The sequence below is a fragment of the Stegostoma tigrinum genome, chromosome 25, assembly GCF_030684315.1.
Source record: "Stegostoma tigrinum isolate sSteTig4 chromosome 25, sSteTig4.hap1, whole genome shotgun sequence".
NCBI classification, from domain to species: domain Eukaryota; kingdom Metazoa; phylum Chordata; class Chondrichthyes; order Orectolobiformes; family Stegostomatidae; genus Stegostoma; species Stegostoma tigrinum.
In genome coordinates, this window is record NC_081378.1 from 35098936 (window position 1) to 35121410 (window position 22475).

Below are 22475 nucleotides of genomic sequence, written 5' to 3' on the forward strand. Positions count from 1 at the left end.
GTTGAAGTGGTGCTATAGACTCCACACTTATTTGCGACTACAGACTCCGGTTTGGACCAGAGACATCAAGTTTGTTTCATGCAGGAACCCTGTCACCTAACTTGAAACTGTACTGACCTGTTGATAGCTTTAATGATGTATTTCTGAACCCTCAGTTTGAATCTCAGTTTGCTTTGAAACATCAGAACAGGGAATAACACATACTATGCCAGGCTCAGCTAAACCTGCCCCTCATCTCAACTTTGCTCAAAAATTGATTTCTGGAAGAATACAATATTTGTCTGAAAGGGAACTAATTCTCTCCTTACAAGAAACACTTTATGACACCTTCAATGCACACATCTGCATCTACACTCCCATGAAAATGTAATTCTTCCAAATCAGCAAACTGCAATAACTTCCACCAGACATTTGATTTAAGGCTTCTCATGAATTTATGCTCATTGTTTTGTGTGATTCCTCATCTTCTTGCAGATATTTCAGTTAATTTGCTTGGATGTGTTATGATACAGCTCCAGACTGGAACCTGGATGTTCTGACCCAAGAATAGTGACACTATCACTGCCACAAAATTATGAAGACACATGATTGAGATGTATAATATTATAAGGGGCATGGATGGGATAGACAGGAAAAAGAATTTACCGTTGACGGAGGGATCATTGACCCAGGGCATAGGCAGAGGTTAGGTGACAGTGATTATCCATAACATCAAGTGAGAAATTGATTTGAGTGTGGTATGAAGAAGTCCAAGCAAAACTCGAGTTGATGGAATTGGGGCTAAACTGTCAGCTAAACGGAGTCACGCCTAGCACAAGGTAGTTCTGCTTTAACATGACAGTTGCGTTCTTGTGCTACCTTATGCTATGGAAAATTGCCGAATAGAAAATCACCATAGAAAATAGCACTGTAGGAAAATCGCTATGGAAAATTACTACACTGTACAGTTGAAACTTTGCATTATTCAAACTGCATCCACTATTCATCAGTCGTATTACAGCCGATTCACAGTGACAAAACCCGCGAGCGATGAAATTTGAGTGGTAGAACCTGTTTAAAAATAGGTTTAAAATCACAGATACATAAGTTTGCTCATGGATGTTGAATTTGGTTGCTACTTACTTTTCACACAGATAGGTGAATTGTTGAGTCGTAAACTCCACGGAGACAGAGGATTTGCTGTATATAAGTTCTAATCAACCAGTTCAGAGATGTTATTATACACATCTGGAGCAGGTGGAACTTGAACACGGGTCACCTGGCCCAGTGATAGGGAAGTTCCTCAAGATATTGTCCTAGGCCACCCAACGATCTTCAGCTACTTTACCAATGAGCGTCCTTATCATAAATTCAGAGCAGGGATGTTCACTGATGACTGCACAACGATTAATACCACTCACAACCTCTCAGATACCGAAGCAGTTCTTGTCCATATACAATCAGACTAGGGCAACTTCCAGGCATGGGCTAATAAGTACCAGGTAATGAATGTCCCACTCAAATACTAGATAAAGACTATTTCCAGTGAGGAATAAACTATCCATTGGACAATGATGTTCAGTAGCATTATCATTGTTGAATCCCCAACTATCAAAATCCTGAAGATTGCCATTGACCAGAAACAGAACTGAATTGGCCATACTGATGCCAGCACTCTCTTCTTTCAGTGTTTTCATTTTTGACTTAGAATGGAGTTGAAGTTGAGAATTGAACTTTGATTAGCAGCTTGTTTTTAAAAAAGGAGAACAAAAGCCAGATTTTTGTTGTTGCAAACTGACAAGAAGTACAAAGGGATCCGGGAGTGTTGGTCCAGGAGTCTCTCAAGGTTAACTTGCAGGTAGAGTCCGTAATTAAGAAAGTGAATGTAATGTTGCTGTTTATCTCGAGGGTTGGATTATAAAATCGATGTGCTTCTGAGACTTCATAAAGCTCTAGTTAGGCCCCATTTAGAATACTGTGTCCAATTTTGGGCCCCACACCTCAGGAAGGACATACTAGCCCTGGAGCGTGTCCAGCGGAGATTCACACAGATGATCCCTGGAATGGTAGGTTTAACGTATGATGAATGGCTAAAGATCCTGGGATTGTATTCATTAGAGTTTAGCAGGTTGATGGGAGATCTAATAGAAACTTAGAAGATAATGTATGGTTTAGAAGGGGTGGATGCTAGGAAGTTGTTTCCGTTAGGCGGGGAGACTAGGACCCGTGGGCACAGCCTTAAAATTAGAGGGGGTAAATTTAAAACTGAAATGAGACAACATTTCTTCAGCCAGAGACTGGTGGGCTTGTGGAATTCATTGCCACGGAGTGCAGTGGAGGCCGGGACGTTGGATGCCTTCAAGGCAGAGATCGACAAATTCTTGATCTCAGAAGGAATCAAGGGCTACGGGGAGAGTGCAGGGAAGTGATGTTGAAATGCCCATCAGCCATGATTTAAATGGTGGAGTGGACTTGATGGGCTGAATGGCCTTACTTCCACTCCTACATCTTATGGTCTTATGGAGATGGAAAGATATTGCAGATTAATTACTGTTCTGAGAATGTAGATGTTTTGATGTCAGGGCCTAGTGGCTGCCAGGATGTTGAATTGGTCAGTTAAGGGAAGACACATGCTGACCAGCCAATCTCTAAGAATACTGAATAAAAATGCAAAAAAAGAGTGAACTGAGCCAGACTCAGTTTTGGCAGGGAGCTAGTTTTGTGTTCAAAGTCTCCAGACTTTTTGGTTTTTGACTGGTTGGAATTATTGACTTGTTTGAAGTCCTGAGAAAAGAATCCCAGCCTTTAAAAAATAATACAAGCCTCCAGATGTCTGTGAAAGTTGTTTGCATTGTACCAGTGACTTCGGATTTGAAGCAAATAGGCAGTCCTACACGTCTGTAATACAACCCATCCTCCAAGAATTTTATGAATACCTGGAATCAATCGTTGGAACTGTTATCAAACTGGCTAATTATGATTCTTTCATCTTCTTTTATTAATTTATCCCTTAACTCTGTCTTCTGTGGTGTGAGAATGCAGGTTTATGACCAAAGATATTAATGAGATTGCCTTATAATTTATCTGTGTTCTGCTAAAGTTGCATCCTTAATTAAAAATTAACAACTTATTATTAAGTTATAAACTTTGTGTTCCACACACCTGTCATTTCTAAAGTATGGTTAGGAATAACTGAACAGTATTGAGGGTCTTTGAATGTTTTATTGTCACTGTGTTGCGAGTCCATCATTATGAGACTGATTTGGTTAATCTGCTTATCTCTGTGTCTTAACAACATGAATACTTTGGCGGGAAGAACTTAGAGGCGGGAATTCTGCAGTGAATAACTCCCTTCTTGTCTCCCCACTGCCTGTGCACCCATTAGAAGATGCAGTTTAGAGATAATGGGAACTGCAGATGCTGGAGAATCCGAGATAACAAAGTGTGGAGCTGGATGAACACAGCAGGCCAAGCAGCATCTTAGGAGCACAAAAGCTGATGTTTCGGGCCTAGCCCCTTCATCAGACAGCAGAAGATGCAGTTTAGGAGTTTAATGGAATACTGTCTGCTTCCCTGAATGTTTGTTTGAATTTGCAACGACATTGAAGAGGCTGACACCACCCAAGAGAAAGCACTTACCATGATTGGAACTTTCATCTGCCATTTTGTATATTCACTCCCTTGACCACACTCACGGTGGTAGTACTATGTTCCATCTAGAAGATGTACTGCAGTAATTTACCAAGATTGCTTTGAAAGCAGTTTCCAAGCCCAGGAACTCAACCACTTAGATGGCCAAAGGCAGCAGATGCAAGGGAATGCTACCAGCTGCAAGTTTCCTTCCAAACCCCCCACTATCCTGACTTGGACTATATCACTGTTCGTTGACTGTTGCTGGGTCCCATTCCTGGTGATTGCTTCTGAACAGCAATGTGAGTGCACCAAGCTCTGCAGGGGTTCAAGAATGTAGTTTGCTGCCAACTTCTTTAGATGGCTTAGTGATGGGTGATAACAATGCCATTTCCTATATTTGAATGAAAAAAAAATTGGACCAAATTTTTTGCATTGTTGGTGGAATAACAGGGCAACTTTGTATGATATTAATTTGTGATTGATTTTTACAGAGGCTAAGTATTGATAATTGCTCTATTTAAATGAGATTTACTGAAGCTTGTTTTACAGATTATCTTTCACAAGGAGTTGACCTTTCAGGGATTGAAGTTATCGAAAATGATCTTCTTTTTATTGCAAGAGCCCGACTTGAGGTAGAGAATCAAGCCAAACGATTGCTTGAACAGGGAATGGAGACACAGGTAAATGCCAGAATTTTGAGTTCAATTGTGATGGTTGCAAAAGATCATAAGATATAAGAGCAGAATTTGGCCAGTTTGTCCATTTGAGTCTGCTCCACTCATTGATCATCAATATATTTCTCAACTCCATTCTCCTGTCCATCTCCTCATAACCTTTTGACCCTTTACTAGTCAAGAACCTATCTGTCTTTGCCTTGAATGCAATTACTCACTTGGCTTCCGCAGCCTTCTGTGGCAATGAGTTCCACAAATTCACCACCGTTTTGGTTGACAGAATTTCCCTCTTCATCTCAGTTTAAACTATTGTCCCGTCACTCTGAGACTGTTCCCTCAGGTCTTAGTGTCTCCTACTAGTGGAAGTATCATCTCTACACTCATTCTGTACAGGCCCCTCCATATTCTCAAAGTTTCAACAAGATGCCCTCTCATCCTTTTAAATTGCATTGAGCACAGAAACACAGCCCTCAACCATTTTTCATATGACAAGCCCTTCATCTCCAGGATTATTCTTGTAAATTTCCTCTAGAACTTCTCTAACGCCAGCACATCCTTCCTTAGATACAGGCCCTAAAACTGCTCACAATATTCCAAATACAGTCTGATCAGACCCTTATACAGTCTCAGTGGTAGTTTTGGGGTGGCACAGTGGTTAGCAATGCTGCCTCAAAGCACCAGGGACCTAGATTTGATGCCAGTCTTGGGTGCCTGTTTGTGTGGAATTTGCACATTTTCCCTGTGCCTGGGTTTCCTCCCAGAAGTCCAAAGATGTGAAGGTTAGGAGGATTGGCCATGTTAAATTGTCCTGTAGTGTCCAGGGATGTGCAGGTTAGGTGGATTGGCCACGGTTAAAAGAAAACACTAGTGGTGTTACAGAGATGGGATGGGGGTGTAAGTCTGGATAGAATCCTGTTTGGAGGGTTTGTGTAGACTCAATGGGCTGATTGGCCACTTTCTTCACAGTAGTGATTCTGATTCACTAGGTCCCTGCTGATGTATTCTAGCCATCTTGAAATGAATGGTAACATTATATTTGCCTTACTAACTGCCAACGGCACCTGCATTTTAATCTTAAGAGAATACTTAAGAGGATGCGCCAAGACTCTGAAGTCTCTTATGCTTCAGATTTCCAAAGCCTTTCCCTATTTAGAAAAATGTCTACATCTCTATTTTTCCAACCACAGTGCATAACCTTACTCTTTCCCACATTGTATTTCACCTGCCACTTCTTTGCCCACTCTCCGAGCCTGCTGAAATCCTTCTGCAGAGTCCCTGCTTCCTCAACACTACCTGCCCCTCCACTTTTATCCTTGTGTCATCTGCAAACTTAGCAACAATGCTGTCTGTTCTCTTGTCCGGATGGCTAATATAAAACATGAGTAGTTGTGTTCTCAACACGTGACTGTTAGCTGACGTCCTGAAAAAGATCCCTTTATCCTTATGTCTTCTGTATGTAAGCCAATCCTCTGTCCATGCCACTGTCCTTACCCCTAATACCATGGGCTTGTGTCTTATTTAACAGCCTGCTGTGCTGCATCTTGCCAGAGGCATCTCAGTTATTGAAATAAGAGAATTTGAACAACACCGGTGTTCATTAAAGCACGAAAGAATATACAACAAACTTTGTTTTAACCAGCACTCGTGATAAACCGGCAAACAGATATCTTAAATACTGGAAGGTTACTGCATTATTGTGATCTCCACAATGTCCGAGTAGTCAGTTCAGGGTGCGAGTAAGAAGAGCCTCTGCCAATAACTTTTATGTAAAGCAAAGTTGCATAATTTTTAAGTGATTTATGCTGTATATAAAATTTCATAGTGATGTGTGTACCCCCGCGTTACATTTCAGTTATTTAGTGCGTGTTTTTGCATTGATTATGTGGACCTCTTTATCAACTGAATTATTTAATCAACCTCTTGGTCACTCCTGGTCCCTTGGTAATAGTTAATAAAATGGTTGCTGTATACAACTTATCTGTATTACATATTTTAACCTCTGTCATAATTTACTTTTACTAATCTTAGTGTCAGTTAATGCTTTTCTAGAATGGTCTTTGGCTTGTTAACTTGGGTTATTTTATTGCAAAATCTTAACACTAACCATCTGCCGTAATAAGTTATGGGACCAGGATTAGACCATATGCTCATCAAGCAGTTCTGCTATTTATTATGATTATGGTGGATGTCTCAACTCTACTTTATGCCCAAACCCATATTCCTCGATTCCTGAGAGATCAACAATCTGTCTACCTCAGTTTTAAAACCAATCAACAATGAAGCATCCACAGCCCTCTAAGATTGAGAATTCCCAAGATTCACAACCTTTTGAGTGAAGAAATCTCACCACCTCTCAGCTCCAAATGATTGAACTCCTTTCCTGAGCTGTGCTAAAATTTCTAGGTTCATGGACAAGGGAAGCAATCTCTTTGAATCATTAGGTTTCTGAAGGACTAGATACAATTTGACCACTTCTAAACCCAATTTACTTCACCTTTCAATACAGGGAAATCTCATCTCTGGAATTGTGAACGTTCATTGTCCTGTATCCAATGCAATTATGTGTTTCCTTAGATGTTGTGACCAATTATCTGTACAGTACTCAAGGTGTGCTCTCACTAAAACCCTCTACAATTGCAGTAAGAGTTCCTTATTTTTGTATACCCTCTCCTTGCAATTAAGCATCAACATGCTATTTACCTCCCTTATTACTTGCTCTACCTGCATGCTAATTTCCAGTGTTTCTTCTACAAGTATACCCGAGTCTCTGAGTGTTTCCACTTACACACTTCACACAGTTTAAAAAATATTCTGCTTTTCTATTTTTACACCAGAGTGAATCACTGTTACTTGCACAAATTAAATGCCATCCATCACCTTGGTGCCTACTCATTTAACCTTTCTATATATCTTGTTGCAGCTTTTCTGTGCCCTCATCACAACACGCCCTCCTACATAACTTATATCAGCAAGCTTGGAAACGTTACTTTCAGTTTCAGAGTGATAGAGATTGTAAAATGCTGAAGTCCTAGTACCGATCCAGAACCAGTTGTAAATCTGTAAAGGGAGGAGGTACTCCTTTTAAAAAAAATTACAGTCACCAGGGAAGTGCTACTGACCATTTTGTTGGAACTGTGAACTGAGTCCTGATTGACTGTATCCGAGGGACTTTAAAACAAGACCAGTGAGCTGGGAGACGTTCTACTTTAATTCTTCAAATTTCTCTAGATTCTGGGCAGGTTCCATTAGACTGGAAAACATTAAGTGTAACCCTTTTATTCAAAACGGAGAGACGGCACAAAATTTCAGAACTATTAGCTTAGTAGCTGTAAAGGGAAGGTGTTAGAATCTGTAATTAAATATGTTACAGCAGGGCTTTTAGAAAAGTTTAAGAACTATCAGCAGATAGTCAACATGGTTTTATGATAGGGAAATCATCTTTACTCAATTTATTGGAGTTTTTTTAAAGAAAGCCACATTTGTTGCAGACAAAAGTGTACTGGTGAATGTACTGTACTTCGATTTCTGGAAGGTATTTGTTAAGGTGCTACACCAAAAACAAAAACATCTTGGTATAGAGGGTAACACATTGATATAGGTAGAAGATTGGCTTGTTAACAGGAAAAAAGAAGTACATGTATGTGGGTCATTTCCTGGGTGGCAAGATGTAACAACTGGTATGATACGGGGATCAGTGCCAGAACCTCTACTTTTTACAATTTATGTAAATGATTTGGATGAAGGGACTGAAGGTGTGGTTGCTGTGTTTGCTGATGATACGAGGATAGGTGGGAAATGAAGTCGTGAAGAGGATGTAAGGTGGTGATAGAAGGATATAGAAAGGTTTAATAATGGTCAAGTATTTGGAAAATGAGTGGAATGTGGGGAAAAAGTGAAATTGTCCCTTTTTACTGGAAGAAAAAGAAATGTGACTTTCAAGAGGCTAAGTATGCAGACATAACAAGTAATTAAGAAAGCCAGTAGAATGTTCATAGTCATTGTGAAAGAAATTACGTACAAAAATAAGGAGCACATACTTTGGTTTCGAGGGCATTGGTTAGAATGCATTTGGAACACTGTTTATAGTATTCACATTCTTATTTAAGAAAGAATGTGAATGTGTTGCAAGAAGTTCAGAGATGTTTACCAGCTTAATATCTGGAATGGGAAAATTGTCTTATGAGGAATGTGTAGACAGAGTAGAGTTCCTGCTGGAGTTTAGAAGAGCAAGAAGCTAAAACATACACTTCGTCAAGACCCTTTAGGATATTGTAAGTGAAAAGGACCATTCACATAGTGGGAGAATCTAGAACTAGGGATCATGTTGAAAATAATGAGTCAACCATTTAAACCCAGGATAAATGTTTCTTCTTACATAGCTTAGTGAGTTTTGAACCGTACATCCTCAAAAGCGGTTGAAACAACACCTTTGAATGCTCTATAATCAGACATGGTTGTATTCTTTAAAAGTTAGAGTTTTTGGTGATAGGCAGCAATGTGGAGTAATTAGATCAGCCATGATCTTATGCCATGATGTTATTGAATGGTAGAGTAATCTCAAGGGGCCAACTGGTCTACTCCACCTCCTAATGTATATTTGTTGTGTAATTCAACTGCATGTAGAAGTTGACCTTGAATATCAGCATCAACAGAAAGATGAAATCTTTTTGTTACTTATGGTCATCGTGATGAGTTCAATAGTTTTAAGTACAGAGAGTTTTAAGAGTGACTATTTAAAGTCTTCATTCACTTGAAGTTCAAACATCAATGACAGCAAAGGTTACAAAAGATACAGAGTACATTGTGCATGGTATACAGCAAGATAATCAATCAGTAGTCTTCCCACTCTTTAAGTAAAAGAAAGTGCAACTTGAATGGTTTAAAAGAAGATTTAATCAAAGTTCTTACTATTTCTGAAAGATCTTCACAATGAGCAAAGTCTGTTTGACCCTAATTGGTTGGTCCATGCAGGAATCGACAATTTAAGAAAATAAGGGGTAAGTTAGGAGACGTTTCTTTGCACATAATGTGTTATGATATCGGAAATGGTTGAGGCAAAGACAATTAATTTTAAAGCAAATAGAATAAACATTTAAAACAGGAAGGTAAGTAACTGTAGGGATGTCACTGCACCGTGGGATTAGTAAAACTTTTCTATAAAAAGGTGGGTCTCCATTGAGCCTCCCCAATGAAAATGAACTTTCTTTTATTCTGAAAACAAGCTTTCACTTGGAAAAACGCAGAAAGCTGTTAATTTATTGCTAGTTTTACCAGCTTCATTAAGCACTAACGTAGTTATGGTAAATAGTTACATAATGCGAAACAAAAATATTCAGTCACATTCTGTTAATAAAAGCATTACTTGGATCAGTCAATCTTTTGTGATTTGAAGTCAGCACTATTTATATTTGTAAAGGGAAGGAAGCTTTAATAAAGAAATTTATTAATGTTATCAGATTTTTGTGTTGGTAGTTGGACATAAAATTCAAGTGGGTGGTTGAGTGGTCTGATTCTTGTTTAACACTTTTTTTTTATCCATTCTCTGTAACTCCTGATATCAGCCTGAATATGTTGGATAGAAACTAGGTATGATGTCTGAATGTTGGAGAACACGTGTTATGTCAGAAGAATATTCAACTGTGCTATTATCGTAGGTTCTTTCTTTCATGACTACTGAGTAGATTAGCAAAAACTAAGAAGAGTTTTTTTTTCCATCCACTTGGTTCAGATAGATGCACATGAATGGGGATAATTTTGAAGGACTATTTATTCCAGTGAAGCAAGTGTGTTTCCTTTGGGAATGATATTGTGTGGTAACTAGCCATTTATTAAAAAAAATCAATTAGTCACAATTGATAATGTCTATTGTTTGTAGCATTTTCTACTATTACTAATGTCCAATATTTCAGACATACTTGAATTTAGAAGTCCTTCTATGATGCAAACAGAAACATAACATGATGGAAATATTTAGCAGCTCAAAGCATATGTGGAGACAGAAGTAGAGTTAACATTTCAGATCATTGGCTTTAAGAACTAGGAAACTTTAAAGCCTCATTTTCAGCAGGGGTGGTGGGACATGGACAAAAGTAAGGTGTGTAGTAGAATGGAAGACAGTGGGGATTGAATGATAGAAGAGTTATTTTAAGGGTCATACTATCATTCTGAAAGAATGCATTTTGTAATGTACTTGCCCACCCTGTGTTTGGTCTTCCCATTGTTGAGGAGATGACGTCTTGAGTGGCGAATATAATACATTAAATTAGGAGTGCTATTAAGTTGCTGATTCAGGCCTTGAATGGTGAAAAGAGGTTAAAGGATGGGTGTTGGATTTTTAGCACCTGTGAAGCAAGGTACTGTGGGAAGGGGATTGGATGTCAAGGATATACCATTTCATTGGAGGCACTTTAGACAAGGTTCACTAGAATGATCCATTGTATGGAGAGATTATTTTATGAACAAAGACTGATGTTCGGCACCTGGAGTTTAGAAGAATGAGAAGTGATTTTATTTAAACTTATAAGATTTTTGAGTTTGACAGGTAAAAGCTAAGAGGATGTTTCCTCTCGTGGGATAGTTTGGGACCAGAGGGCATAATTTCAGAATAAAGGGTTGTCAATCTAAGACTGAGACGCGGAGGAATATTTTCTCCCAGAGTATTGAGAGTCTTTGAAACGTTTTGTCACAGGGAGCTGTGGGGACAGAGTCCTTGTTGTCTACTTGAGACTGAGAGAGATGGATTCTTGATCAGTCAGGGAGTCCAGGTTTACGGGGGAAAGAGCAGGAAAAGTGGACATGAGGAATGTCGAATCAGCTGTGATCAAACTAAATGATGGAACAGGCTTGAGAGCCCAGACTGTATACTCCTTATCCCACTTCTGTTGATCTGTCTCACAACCCCACATCTGCTTTCTTAGCATTATCCTCCAGCCATACTCTATCTCGCCCTCCATTGGCGTGAAAGTAATGATACTCCGAACACTTTTCTCAGGGTAGAGTCTGCCAAAACCTCCCCACGTTCCCTGTGCCACTGGTCTGTGTTTGTTTTTCCCACACTTGTGGTTGTGGGCCAGCATTTATTGCCTTTCCCTTCTTGCCCTTGAGAAGAGGGTGGTGAGATGCATTCTTGAACCGCTGTAGTCGATATATTGTAGGTTGACCAACGGTGCTGTCATGGAGAGAGTTCCAGGATTTTGACCCAGTGCCGGTGAAGGAACAGTGATATATGTCAACCAGGATACTGAGTGGCTTGGAGAGGAACGCCAGGGTGGTGGTATTCCCATGTATCCGCTGTCCTTGGGGGATCCTTTTGGACAGAAGTGGTCTTGGGTTTGGAAGGGCCTGTCTCAGGAGCTTGGGCAAATTTCTACAGTGCATCTTTGTAGACATATTGTAGTTGGTGCACACTGCTGCTACTGAGTGTAAGTGGTGAAGGGAGAGGATACTTGTGAGTGTAGTGCCAATTAAGCAGGCTGCTTTGTCCTTTTTTTAAATTGGCTCATGGGATGTGGGTATTGCTGGCTGAGGCAGTATTTATAGTGCTCCGTAATTGCCCAGAGGGCAGTTAAGAGTCAACCACATTCCTATCTGTCTGGAGTCACACGTAGGCCAGACCAGGTAAGCAGAGCAGATTTGGATGTTTTCGCTGGCACCTATGAGAGCAGATTTTTCCAATACATCAATAACCTCGTCAGTGCTGCTTCCCTCTCTTGTCTGGATTTGGAAAACTTGGAAAATTTCACTTCCAATTTCCACCCTGCCCTCAATTTCACCTGGTCTGTCTCTGACTCCCTTCCCTTCCTTGACATTTCTGTTTCCATTTCTAGGGATAGACTGCCACTAATATCCATTACAAATGCACTGACTCCCACAGCTACCTGGATAATACATCCTCACACCCCACTTCCTGTAAAGACTCCATCCCATTCTCTCAGTTCCTCCAACTCCGTCACATATGTTCAGATGAGGCCACCTTTGACGAGGGAGCCTCCGACATGTCCACCTTCTTCCTCAACGAAGGATTCCCCAGCTCTGTTGTCGACAGAACCCTCAACCAGGTCCGACCCATCTTCCACACTTCCACCCTCTTCTCTCCCACAACAGCAAGAGGGTTCCCCAAATCATCACCTACCAACCCACCAGCATCCACATCCAGAAGATCATCCGGCGCCATTTCTGCCACCTCCATTTCTGCCACCTCCAGCAAGATGCCACCAGTTTATATGCAGACAATAGGGAGGTGGATGGTGTAGGGAGTCAACAATAGGATAGAGCCCAAAGAGAGAGAGAGAGAAAGACAGTTGGACAAAGGAGTTGCTAATGATCAGGCTGGGACGTTGAATAATTGTTAGTGGGTACTGTTAGTGACTAACGACAGGGGGTGTGTAATAACAGGCTATGTGATAATGAGACCTGATGTATCAGGTGGGGGGCTGGGACATGGACGAGTTTAGGCCCTAAAATTATTGAACTCAATATTGAATCCGGAGGGCTGTAAGGTCCCCAGGCGGATAATGAGCTGTTGTTCCTCCAAGTTCTTAGCCTTAAAACTTCTGACATTGTATTCCGTCTATCACTTCTTTGCTCACTCTCCTAGCCTGTCCAAGTCCTCTGCAATCCCCTGCTTCCTCAATACTATCTGTCCTTCTCCCTATCTGTGGGTAATTTCTTTAGCGTAATTAACTTGGTTTATTGTTAAAACCAAGTCTGCAGCATTATGCTCATGTTTCCGTAAAATACCACCACGTCAAATAAATTAAGACACTGTGATGTATCAAGCCAGATTTAAACCTGCAATCTGACTTGTCAGTAGCAACTTCAGCTAGAGTCATAAACTTACTATATAGAAGATAAAGCAAGTAACAAATATGAAATATGTGATTACCATACATTTACAACTGAACAATTTTGAGTAAAAATTCTAGGTGCTTAAAATAAGACCAAGGAAGTTTTTTTGAGTGATTTGATTGTACTCTGGTTAACAAAGTAGAGCAAGCATTATAATTATCTAAATATGTTGTTTGACTTATTAGTTGTTTTGGAAGATTAAATGTCACTTCATCAGAGGCTTTTGGATTTAATACTTTACTCTGCGGTATAGAAATGACCTTTACATCAAAAAGAGAAACCTTGTATTCTTCGTAAATCTGAACTAAATGTAGCAGCTAATAACTTATAATTGGTATACAATTAGTTCAGATCTTGATAATGTTCCTTCATCTTGTCCTGTTTCATGTGAGAGAGGAAAGATCATACTGGGCCAGTGAATCAGCTGTATAAAAGGATTATGTTTATCTACACGGTGAACAACATTTACTGTAATTGAAAAAGACTTTTGGAAAGTAGTGACTGTTTCTAATTTAATCCAAATAAAATCTTTTCAAAGACATTGCAACCTCCGAGAACTGCATTTGTACACAGACTTATTTTCTGTCTTCAGCTCAAATTTGTGTTTATAAGCAGTTGACAGTATGATCTAAAATGCCAGCACCTGAAGATGTTACTGCATGCTATATAACATTTTAACAACAAAGCTGAAACTTGTTTCAGGAGAATTCTGGTTACCATTTTTGCCTTTTGGCAAGTGCTTACTACAAGTGCAGTTTTATTATTTGCAATGTTTTATTGCGTTAAATATATCAGTGTGTTTCACTTGGGTCGAATAGGGTTCTAAGGAGAAAAGAATGATCAAGAGGGATAGGGAGGAAATCTAGAGTTCAGTCAGGTGAAAGCAAGGCTGCTAATGATAGAGTGATTACCATTGGACATGCTGAGAAAGACGGAATTAGGCTAATGCATATGGTTATGATCTCTCTAGATGTTTAAATAACAATTCCAACACCCAGTGATTAACTAAAAAAAAGTACTTTTCTGATGAAGGGCCCAGACCCGAAACGTCAGCTTTCCTGCTCCTCTGATATTGCCTGGCCTGCTGTGTTCATCGAGCTCTACACCTTGTTATCACCACAAGTTTTTAAACAAAAACAAACATCACCGTGTATAAGAAACAACAAATGATGCAAATGTAAGGACTCATATTTTTATACGCAAGAATAAAGTGTGGAGCTGGATGAACACAGCAGGCCAGCAGCATCTTAGGAGCACAAAAGCTGATGTTTTGGGTCTGGACACCTTTTTCTGATAAAAGGCCTCAGCCCGAAACGTCAGCTTTTGTGCTCCTAAGATGCTGCTGGCCTGCTGTGTTCATCCAGCTCCACACTTTGTTATCTCGGATTCTCCAGCATCTGCAGTTCCCATTATCTCTGATACATTTTTAAACACAGTTCTACTTTTTAATTCCACCTGAGTTCCCTAATGCATAATGGGAACTTGAGGAATTAGTCACTTCTCTGCAGTACAAATGCCACTGCTCTCTGGGATAGATTTGGATTTCTTCTCAGTATTTCAGATATTTCAAAGTATGAGATTTCATGGGCTCTCTGCTACTTTGGCTTAAGCAACACTCCAGTTCTCCTTTTAACATGTCAGCTGTAGAATTCTCAACTTGAGTTTGAAGGGGGTGCGGGGGAGGAGAGCAGAAATGATACTGAGGTGGAGAGGGCTTGAACCCTGCTTGTCACCAACATCCCCCACCTCTCCTCCCCACCAACACCACCCACCCAATCCCAACCTGGCTTCTGGGTCCTCTCCCGTCCTCTCGGGAATTCCCACCATCTGGATTTCGTGTCCACTGTCCCCAACACTGAACCCCTATTCAAAATCATGCCTGTGTTCAAGCACATGCACGATACTGCATTTGCACATGACCTAGCATGTAAAGTCCACGTGATGATGCATTGTTTGGAACCATGCACATACGCATTCCGGACTAGGCACACTTGCGTAGTTGCCCATGAAATAACTCTTCAGAGGCTAACGTCCCAAGACTAAGCATCCTTATTTGCAAATAAATTGCCTTTGACAACAGCACTGGCTGTTACTGAGTCAGATATTCAGGGGGCCCAATATCCCTAACATTCATCCATTTATGTCAGCCATCAGATTAGACCATATTAGCAGTGCCACTTGGGGAACCCATTCTGAGTGTAGAGTGTGGTGCGGGTCACTGGACTCAAAGCAATAACTCTGTTTTCTCTGTACACATCCTGCCAGACCTGCTGAGTTTTTCCAGCAGTTCTGTTTTTGTTTGTTTCAGTCCTCCAGCATTGCAGTCGTTTTTGTGTTATGCAGGTTAATTCTCCCATGACATGATCCCTTCTTGCATGCCTCTATTATTTCCCAACTTGTATTTGTCTTACAGTGTGGTAACTCCCTGGGGTCCACCTGAACAACTTCCGCCCATAACTTTTTTTCTCATGCTATTTCTTATGCACAAATTTACTACTATAACACCACTCACCATTCTGTTGATGTCTTTCAGTATTAAGAATTCTATTCTGCTTTTTTTCCTGCCTATTCTTCCTGAATGTGAATACCTTTTGAATATTGAGTCCTCAGCTTGGTCATCCTGCACCTACACCTCTATAAGAGCTATCAAGTCACATTGATTTATATTTGTGTTGTTAACTTATCTGAATGCATGCAACAAGATAAACAGTCTTAAGTTTTGACTTTTTACCATTATGACTTATTCTGGTTCTGATATTTGCTGCAGTCTTCTGTCTTCACTTTCAGTCCCTTCATGTCATATTTTGGTTATCATTCATCTATTATTCTGCACCTTCATGGTCCCCTTTCTTTTTTTTTGAAACTTGCCTTCTTTTGAGCCCTGTTCCCCTAAAAATTAGTTTAAAGCTTTACTTGTGACCGTAAATATATGATTTGCCAGGAGAATTGGGACCCAGCACCAGTTAAATGAAGTCCATCTGAACTGAACAGCCCTCTTTAATCCCTCTTACTAGTGCAAGTGCCCTAATCAGAACGCAGTACCCCTCTAATCTTGTGTACTTTGTGAATTTGCACATGGATCAGGGAGTAACTGTGAGATTATCACACCTGTGATTCTGCTTTTGAACTTAGCCCCGAGCTGCCTGTAATCCGTCATTGGTACTTAAGTGAATGATAACTGTTGGTTCCTTTTGCTCCCACTCCAGGTCCCTCTCCAGCCCAAAAGAGTTGTCCTAAATCTTGGCATAAGTTGGGTGTTCTGGTTTGGCTGCAGAGAACAGCAACTGTTCCATTAACAGTGCTGCTCTGTATTACTACTACATTTCTCTTTTCACCCACCTCTTAAATGGTGCTATGTACCATGAAACTTTGGTCAATCCACTTATCCTCCCTGTAGTCTATGCCATTGCTTATGCTGGGAGCAAAACCTGGAACATAATGAATAAGGGTACTTGCTGAGGCTCCACCATTGCTAAATTCTTGATTCCAATATCTGGCTCATTTGCAGTTACACCATCTTGCCCCTGACCACAGCCCAAATTTGATGTTGTTAACCTAAGCTGTATGACTGTCTTCTGAAATAGTGTCTTGTTAATGTTCCTCCTCCGTGGTATCACAGTGTTCGCAGTTTAGATTCCAACCGATCTAATCTGAGCTGAAGCTTTTTGAGCAGCTCCAGGTAAGGGCACAGGGATTGCACCAGTATCCACCAGCTTCCACATACTACAGCTGCAACAGATCACCTCTCCACCCATTTTAATTCTATTAATTAATTTGGATGTAAAATATTTTAAAAATGAAATTTGAAACTGTATTCTTCAGTTGTAATACAGTCTCCAGGGTTTATTGCAAGCTTTTTAATTGGCTACTCAGGACAGATCAGGAGTCAAAGAAGAGCACTTAAAGAACATAGGCAGGGAGAGAAGTTGTAGTACAATTAAATTGAAGAAAGAGACAGGCAGACTCAATGTTTTGAAGTTCTAACTTTTAGTCCTCCAGGATGGAAGAAATCCAGAGCAGCTGGATGGTTCTGTGATGTCAGAACAAAATTAGAAACAAGTTCTCGAAATTACTAAGAAACTAAGTTGGAGACAAAACTCAGAAGTTATAGCTCTGTGGAGCTGAGAAAGCAGGAAGGTCACTGGCTCTGTGTTGGGTAAGTCATAATGGGTTTAATAGAACCCTGTGAGCAATCATGCTTTAATGCAGCTGAGTGAATAGAGTTGGAAAACCCCAAGCAATATTTCCTTGTAAGATTAGAGCTCAGGAAAGCCCAGGGCAGTTTTTTAGCTTGGTGATGCAGGCTGTGGCAAATTGCTCAAATTGTGCTGGCATGTAAGTAATGGAGTGCAGTTTTCAGAGTCAAGAGCAGCTTGAACCCAGGACAGGAGCAGTCGTTGAGGCTTTTCAAGTCGGAGTGACTGTTGAGAGGGGCTTCAAGACCAAATAAACACAAGGGCAGAATGGTAATTCTTTGAAAATTTAATGCAAGTTGATTTCCTTAACATCTGAGAAATCTGCACGATCTGCTCTGAGTACATTTGCAGTGTGATGTGTAATGTAAGTAAGGTCTTTGATCACAATATATTGACTATGTTTACCACGTTAATTCTAGATGTTATAGATAAGTTGTATGTGTATTGTAGAATGTAAGCTTGTAGAAGTATTGTTTGTTCAAATTTGTGGAAGCTTGTGGCTTTATTCTCTCAAATTTTTTTGAATAAGAAAAAGAAGAATACAGCGCAGGAATAGACCCTTTGGCCCTCCAAGCCTGCACTGCCACATTTTTACCTTCTATACTTCACTGACAGGATCCGTATACCTCTGTCCCTTTCCAGTTCATATATTCTTCCTGGTGCTATGTGAATGCTGCTATTGTGTCTACTTCCACCACTGCCTCTGGCAATGTGTTCCAGCCATTCGCCACCCTTTGTGTGAAAAACTTGCCTCGCGCAACTCTTTCAAATTCCACCTCCCCCTCGCACCTTGAACCTGTGTTCCTTAGTAACTGACGCCTCCACCCTGTGAAAAAGCCTTAGACTTTCCACTCTATCCATGCCACTCACAATCTTTTAAACTTTTATCAGGTCACCCCTCAACCTCCTGTGTTCCAGTGAAAACAAAACCAGTCTATCCAACCTTTCTTCATAGCTACTATCCTCCATAGCAGGCAACATCCTGGTAAACCTTTTCTGGACCCTGCCCAAAGACTTTCACATCCTTCTAGTAATGTGGTGACCAGAACTGTATGCAATATTCCAAGTGTGACCTAACTAAAGTTCTATAATGCTGCAGCATAACTTGTCTGTCCTGATACTCAATGCCCCTTCTAATGAAGGCAAACATGCAATAAACCCTTTTTTACTACCTGCAGTGATCTGTGGACCAGCACACCGAGATCTCTCTGCATATCAGTACCCCAAAAGGTTCTGCCATACACTGTATAATTTCCACCTGTACTTGACATTCCAAAATGTATCACCTAACATTTGTCTGGATTTAACTCCATCTGCCATTTTTCTGCCCATGCCTCCAACTGATCTTTAATGCTGTATCCTGATGATCTTCCTCACTATCTGCAACCCCAGCAATCTTTGTGTCGTCTGCAAACCTACTAATAAGACCAGCCACATTTTCCTCCAAAGCATTTATGTAGATCACGAACAGCAGAGGTCCCAACAGTGATAATAGGAACTGCAGATGCTGGACAATCTGAGATAACAAAGTGTAGAGCTGGATGAACACAGAGGCCAAGCATTATCTTAGGAGCAGAAAAGCTGACGTTTCGGGCCTAGACCCTTCATCAGAAATGGGGGAGGGGGAGAGGGTTCTGAAATAAATAGGTCGAGAGGGGGAGGCGGATCAAAGATGGATAGAGGAGAAGGTAGGTGGAGAGGTGGTTCCATCCCAGCCTCTTTAACTTGTCTGTCTCCGCTCCACCTGTCTTATCCTGTATCCAACTTCGATCCACCTCCCCCGTCTTCCTATTTATTTCAGAACCCTCTTTCTCTCTCCCCCCCCCCCCCCCCCCCCCAATCCCCCATTTCTGATAAAGGGTCTAGGCCCAAAACATCATTTTCCTGCTCCTAAGATGCTGCTCGGCCTGATGTGTTCATCCAGCTCTACACTTTGTTATCTCAGAGGTCCCAGCAGTGATACCTATGGAACACCACTAGTCACAGCCCACCATTTCCAGAAAGCAGCCCTCCCCCACTACCCTCTGTCTCCTATGATTAAGCCAGTTCTGAATCCATCTTGTCAGCTCACCCCTGATATCATGTGACTTCACCTTTTGTCTGCCATGAGGGACCTTGCCAAAGTTTTATTGAAGTCCATGTAGACAGCATCGGCTGCTTTACCCTCATCATTAATCATCTTCATCACTTACTCAAAAAATACAATCAAGTTAGTGAGGTATGACCTGCCCTGCACACAACCATGTAGTCTAGTGCCAATTAGTCGATTTGCTTTGAAATGCGTATAGATCTGGTTCCTGAGAATCTTTTTCCAGTAATTTCCCTGCCACTGATGTGAGACTCACCGACCTCTAATTTCCAGGATTATCCCTGCTACCCAACGGGAAACCGTTTGCTATTCTCCTGTCCTCTGGGACCTCACCTGTGGCCAAAGAGGATACAAAGATGTCTGTCAATGCTCCAGCAATTTGCACTCTTGCCTCCCTCAACATTCTGGGATAAATCCCATCAGACCCAGGGACTTACCTACCATTATACTTTTTAAGATGCACAACACTTCTTCCTTTTTAATAGCAACATGACGTTGAAACTCAACACTCCCTTCCCTGAGACCATCCTCCACCAATTCCTTCTCTTCTCTCCTTTTTATCTTCTTTATAGATTACAGGTCTGTAACCAGATCACAATACAATATAGTGATCTCACCCAGGATTGCAGCATAAATTTGCCAATCTGGTCAAGTATCATAACACAATTTGAAACTCGGCCGAGCTCCCCGAAGTTAGTTAATAACCTATGACATCATTAAATATCATTAATCTTCAGAAGGGATTGCAAGTCTTTACTTTTATTGATTCGGCCTTGAAACCCTCTTATGAACTTCATTGTTATAGACAGCCCTAATGACTGCTCCTGTTCTCGTTGAGCATTGTCCTATCTTGCATTCACATTCCTCTTGTCTCGGAAAGCCATTAATTATTCCCAGAAAACTCCCATTCTTGCCAAAAGTTTGTTTCACTCAGCAACAAACTACCACTTGGCTTTCCTTGAGCTCCAATTTTGCTCAGTTGAATGAAGCAAATATTGCTTGTGGGTTGTTAACTCCCATTCTATCAGCTGCACTGAAGTATTAATGCCAACAGGATTCTTCCAAGCCCCTCGTGACTTGCCCAACACCGTGACGTTCACACTTTCTGAACTCCATAGAACTACAAGTTCTGAATCCTGACTTTAACTATTAGTTTGTTACTGATTCCTAAACTTTCTCCTGAGTTGTTCAAGAAGCACATAGCCAAGCATCTGCTCTTCACTCCATCCTGCAGGAAGCTAAAAATCGTCACTCCTAACATGAAGCCTGCCCTGTCTCTTTGTCCGAATATTCATCTGACAGTTCTTTGACCTTTAGTCTCTACCTGTATTCTTTTGACATGTTCTTCCATGAGCAGCCCCCCGCTCCAAACCCCCAAACTGCCCTGAGCAACTTATTAAAAACCTTGTAGAAGATGGCAGTGATGTAGTGGTAACGTCACTGGACAAGCAATCCAGACCCTCTGGTGAATGCTTTGGGGTCATACGTTCGAATCCAGTAAAGTAAAATTAAGAAAGTTTGCTATTGGCAACGATGGAACCATTGTCGATTATTGCAAATAAACCAACTGGTTCACTAATGTCCTTTAAGGAAGACCTGCCATCCTTACCTGCTCTGAGCTACAGGTAATCCCAAATCCTCAGCAGTATGATTGACTCTGAATTGCCCTCTGACCAGTTTGAGATGGGCAATAAATGTATTGCCAACAACTCGCACCCCATGAAGAAATAAAAAAGGCCTCACCCCTATCAAAGTCCAGAATTAATTGTTGCTATCTAGTTACTCCAAGCATTCAACCAAGTGTGCTGTAAATGTTACGTTTTACAGAGATCACTGTCTACCCTGATATAATTGAACACAACAGGAAATAGGTTTGATCACCAGGGAGACCTGAGTTATCAGCATAGATTTGTAAACTAAGTGCTGCATTTTTGGATGATATCACTGAGGAGCAGCACGTGACAGGACCAAATATAGACCCTTGGAATAAGCCAGGGTTGACAGTGCAGGAGGGCAAGAGGAACCATTGCAAGTTTTACCCTGGTTATAATGAGATATATGAAAATGGAACCAGGCCTGTAATGAAAGATGGTGTCAACAAAGGTAAGCAAGTTGAGAAGCATTGGGAGGGATAATTTATTTCCTTGCTTGTTCCAAGTTAATGGACTTGCAAGTTTGTCTGTTTTTATGCTTTATTAATTTTTTTTGGGCCAAGATAGATGATTAGGGTTCAGTTTGGAAGAAGTGTCATATTGGACTCAAAACATTTTCTTTTATTGCCATGGTACTTTGCCTGTAGTTAGATTAATAGTCTTTTTGATTCTTAGTAGCTAGACTCACATGTAAAGAATGAGCATTTTGCATGTGATAGTAAAGAATAAAATAAAATTGTATGAAATTATAATTCACTGAATTTAGGGCAAAAGAAACAAATTTGGCAAAGAAATATACAAAAGAATCCTGTTGCTGAATAGAAACTATGCAGATTTGAAGTTGCAGATTGCTGATAAATATAGGACTGGTGAGTCTTTCTAGCTCATTCTTTGTTTTTAGTAGCAGTAGTTGATTAATATTATTTCTGAGATGTGTAATTTAATTTAACTGCCAACACCATGTTCATCCTCAGACAATCATGTTCCTGTAGTGTACAGACAACAGATGTTGAATAATTTCTGTGACCAATATGTCTCCATCTTCCACCATATCTCATTTGTTTTCAGTGCCAGACGCTGTGTGTCTGTTAATTGCTAACAGTGGTTTAGAACTCTGTCATTGTTTACTTAAATGTTATATTTGGATTTTTTGATGCTCAGTATTGTTACTAAGATTTAACAGTTAACAAATTTGGTGACTCCGTATTCATGAGATGTGACTGATGGAAGTTTCAGAAATTTGCTTATTTAAGCCAACTTAACATTTTATAACGATCATTTTGAATTATGTGGAAGTCTCATAATTAACAGTTTGAATTTTCATTATAACTTGTTAAAGTGAACGGACTGAAAGATTTTTAATATTAAACAAGCAGTAATGCTACTGGTTGCAGAATGAATAATA

At 40.5% G+C, this 22475-nt stretch overlaps 1 protein-coding gene across 1 annotated transcript in view; it reads left to right on the top strand.

Moving 5' to 3' along the window:
* cog5 (component of oligomeric golgi complex 5) overlaps positions 1-22475 on the top strand; it is a 124572-nt gene that overhangs the window by 45090 nt on the left and 57007 nt on the right. The window contains exon 7 of the mRNA XM_048554284.2: positions 4162-4292. Within this exon, the coding sequence (XP_048410241.1) occupies positions 4162-4292 (131 nt within the window). The remainder of the gene's footprint in view (positions 1-4161; positions 4293-22475) is intronic.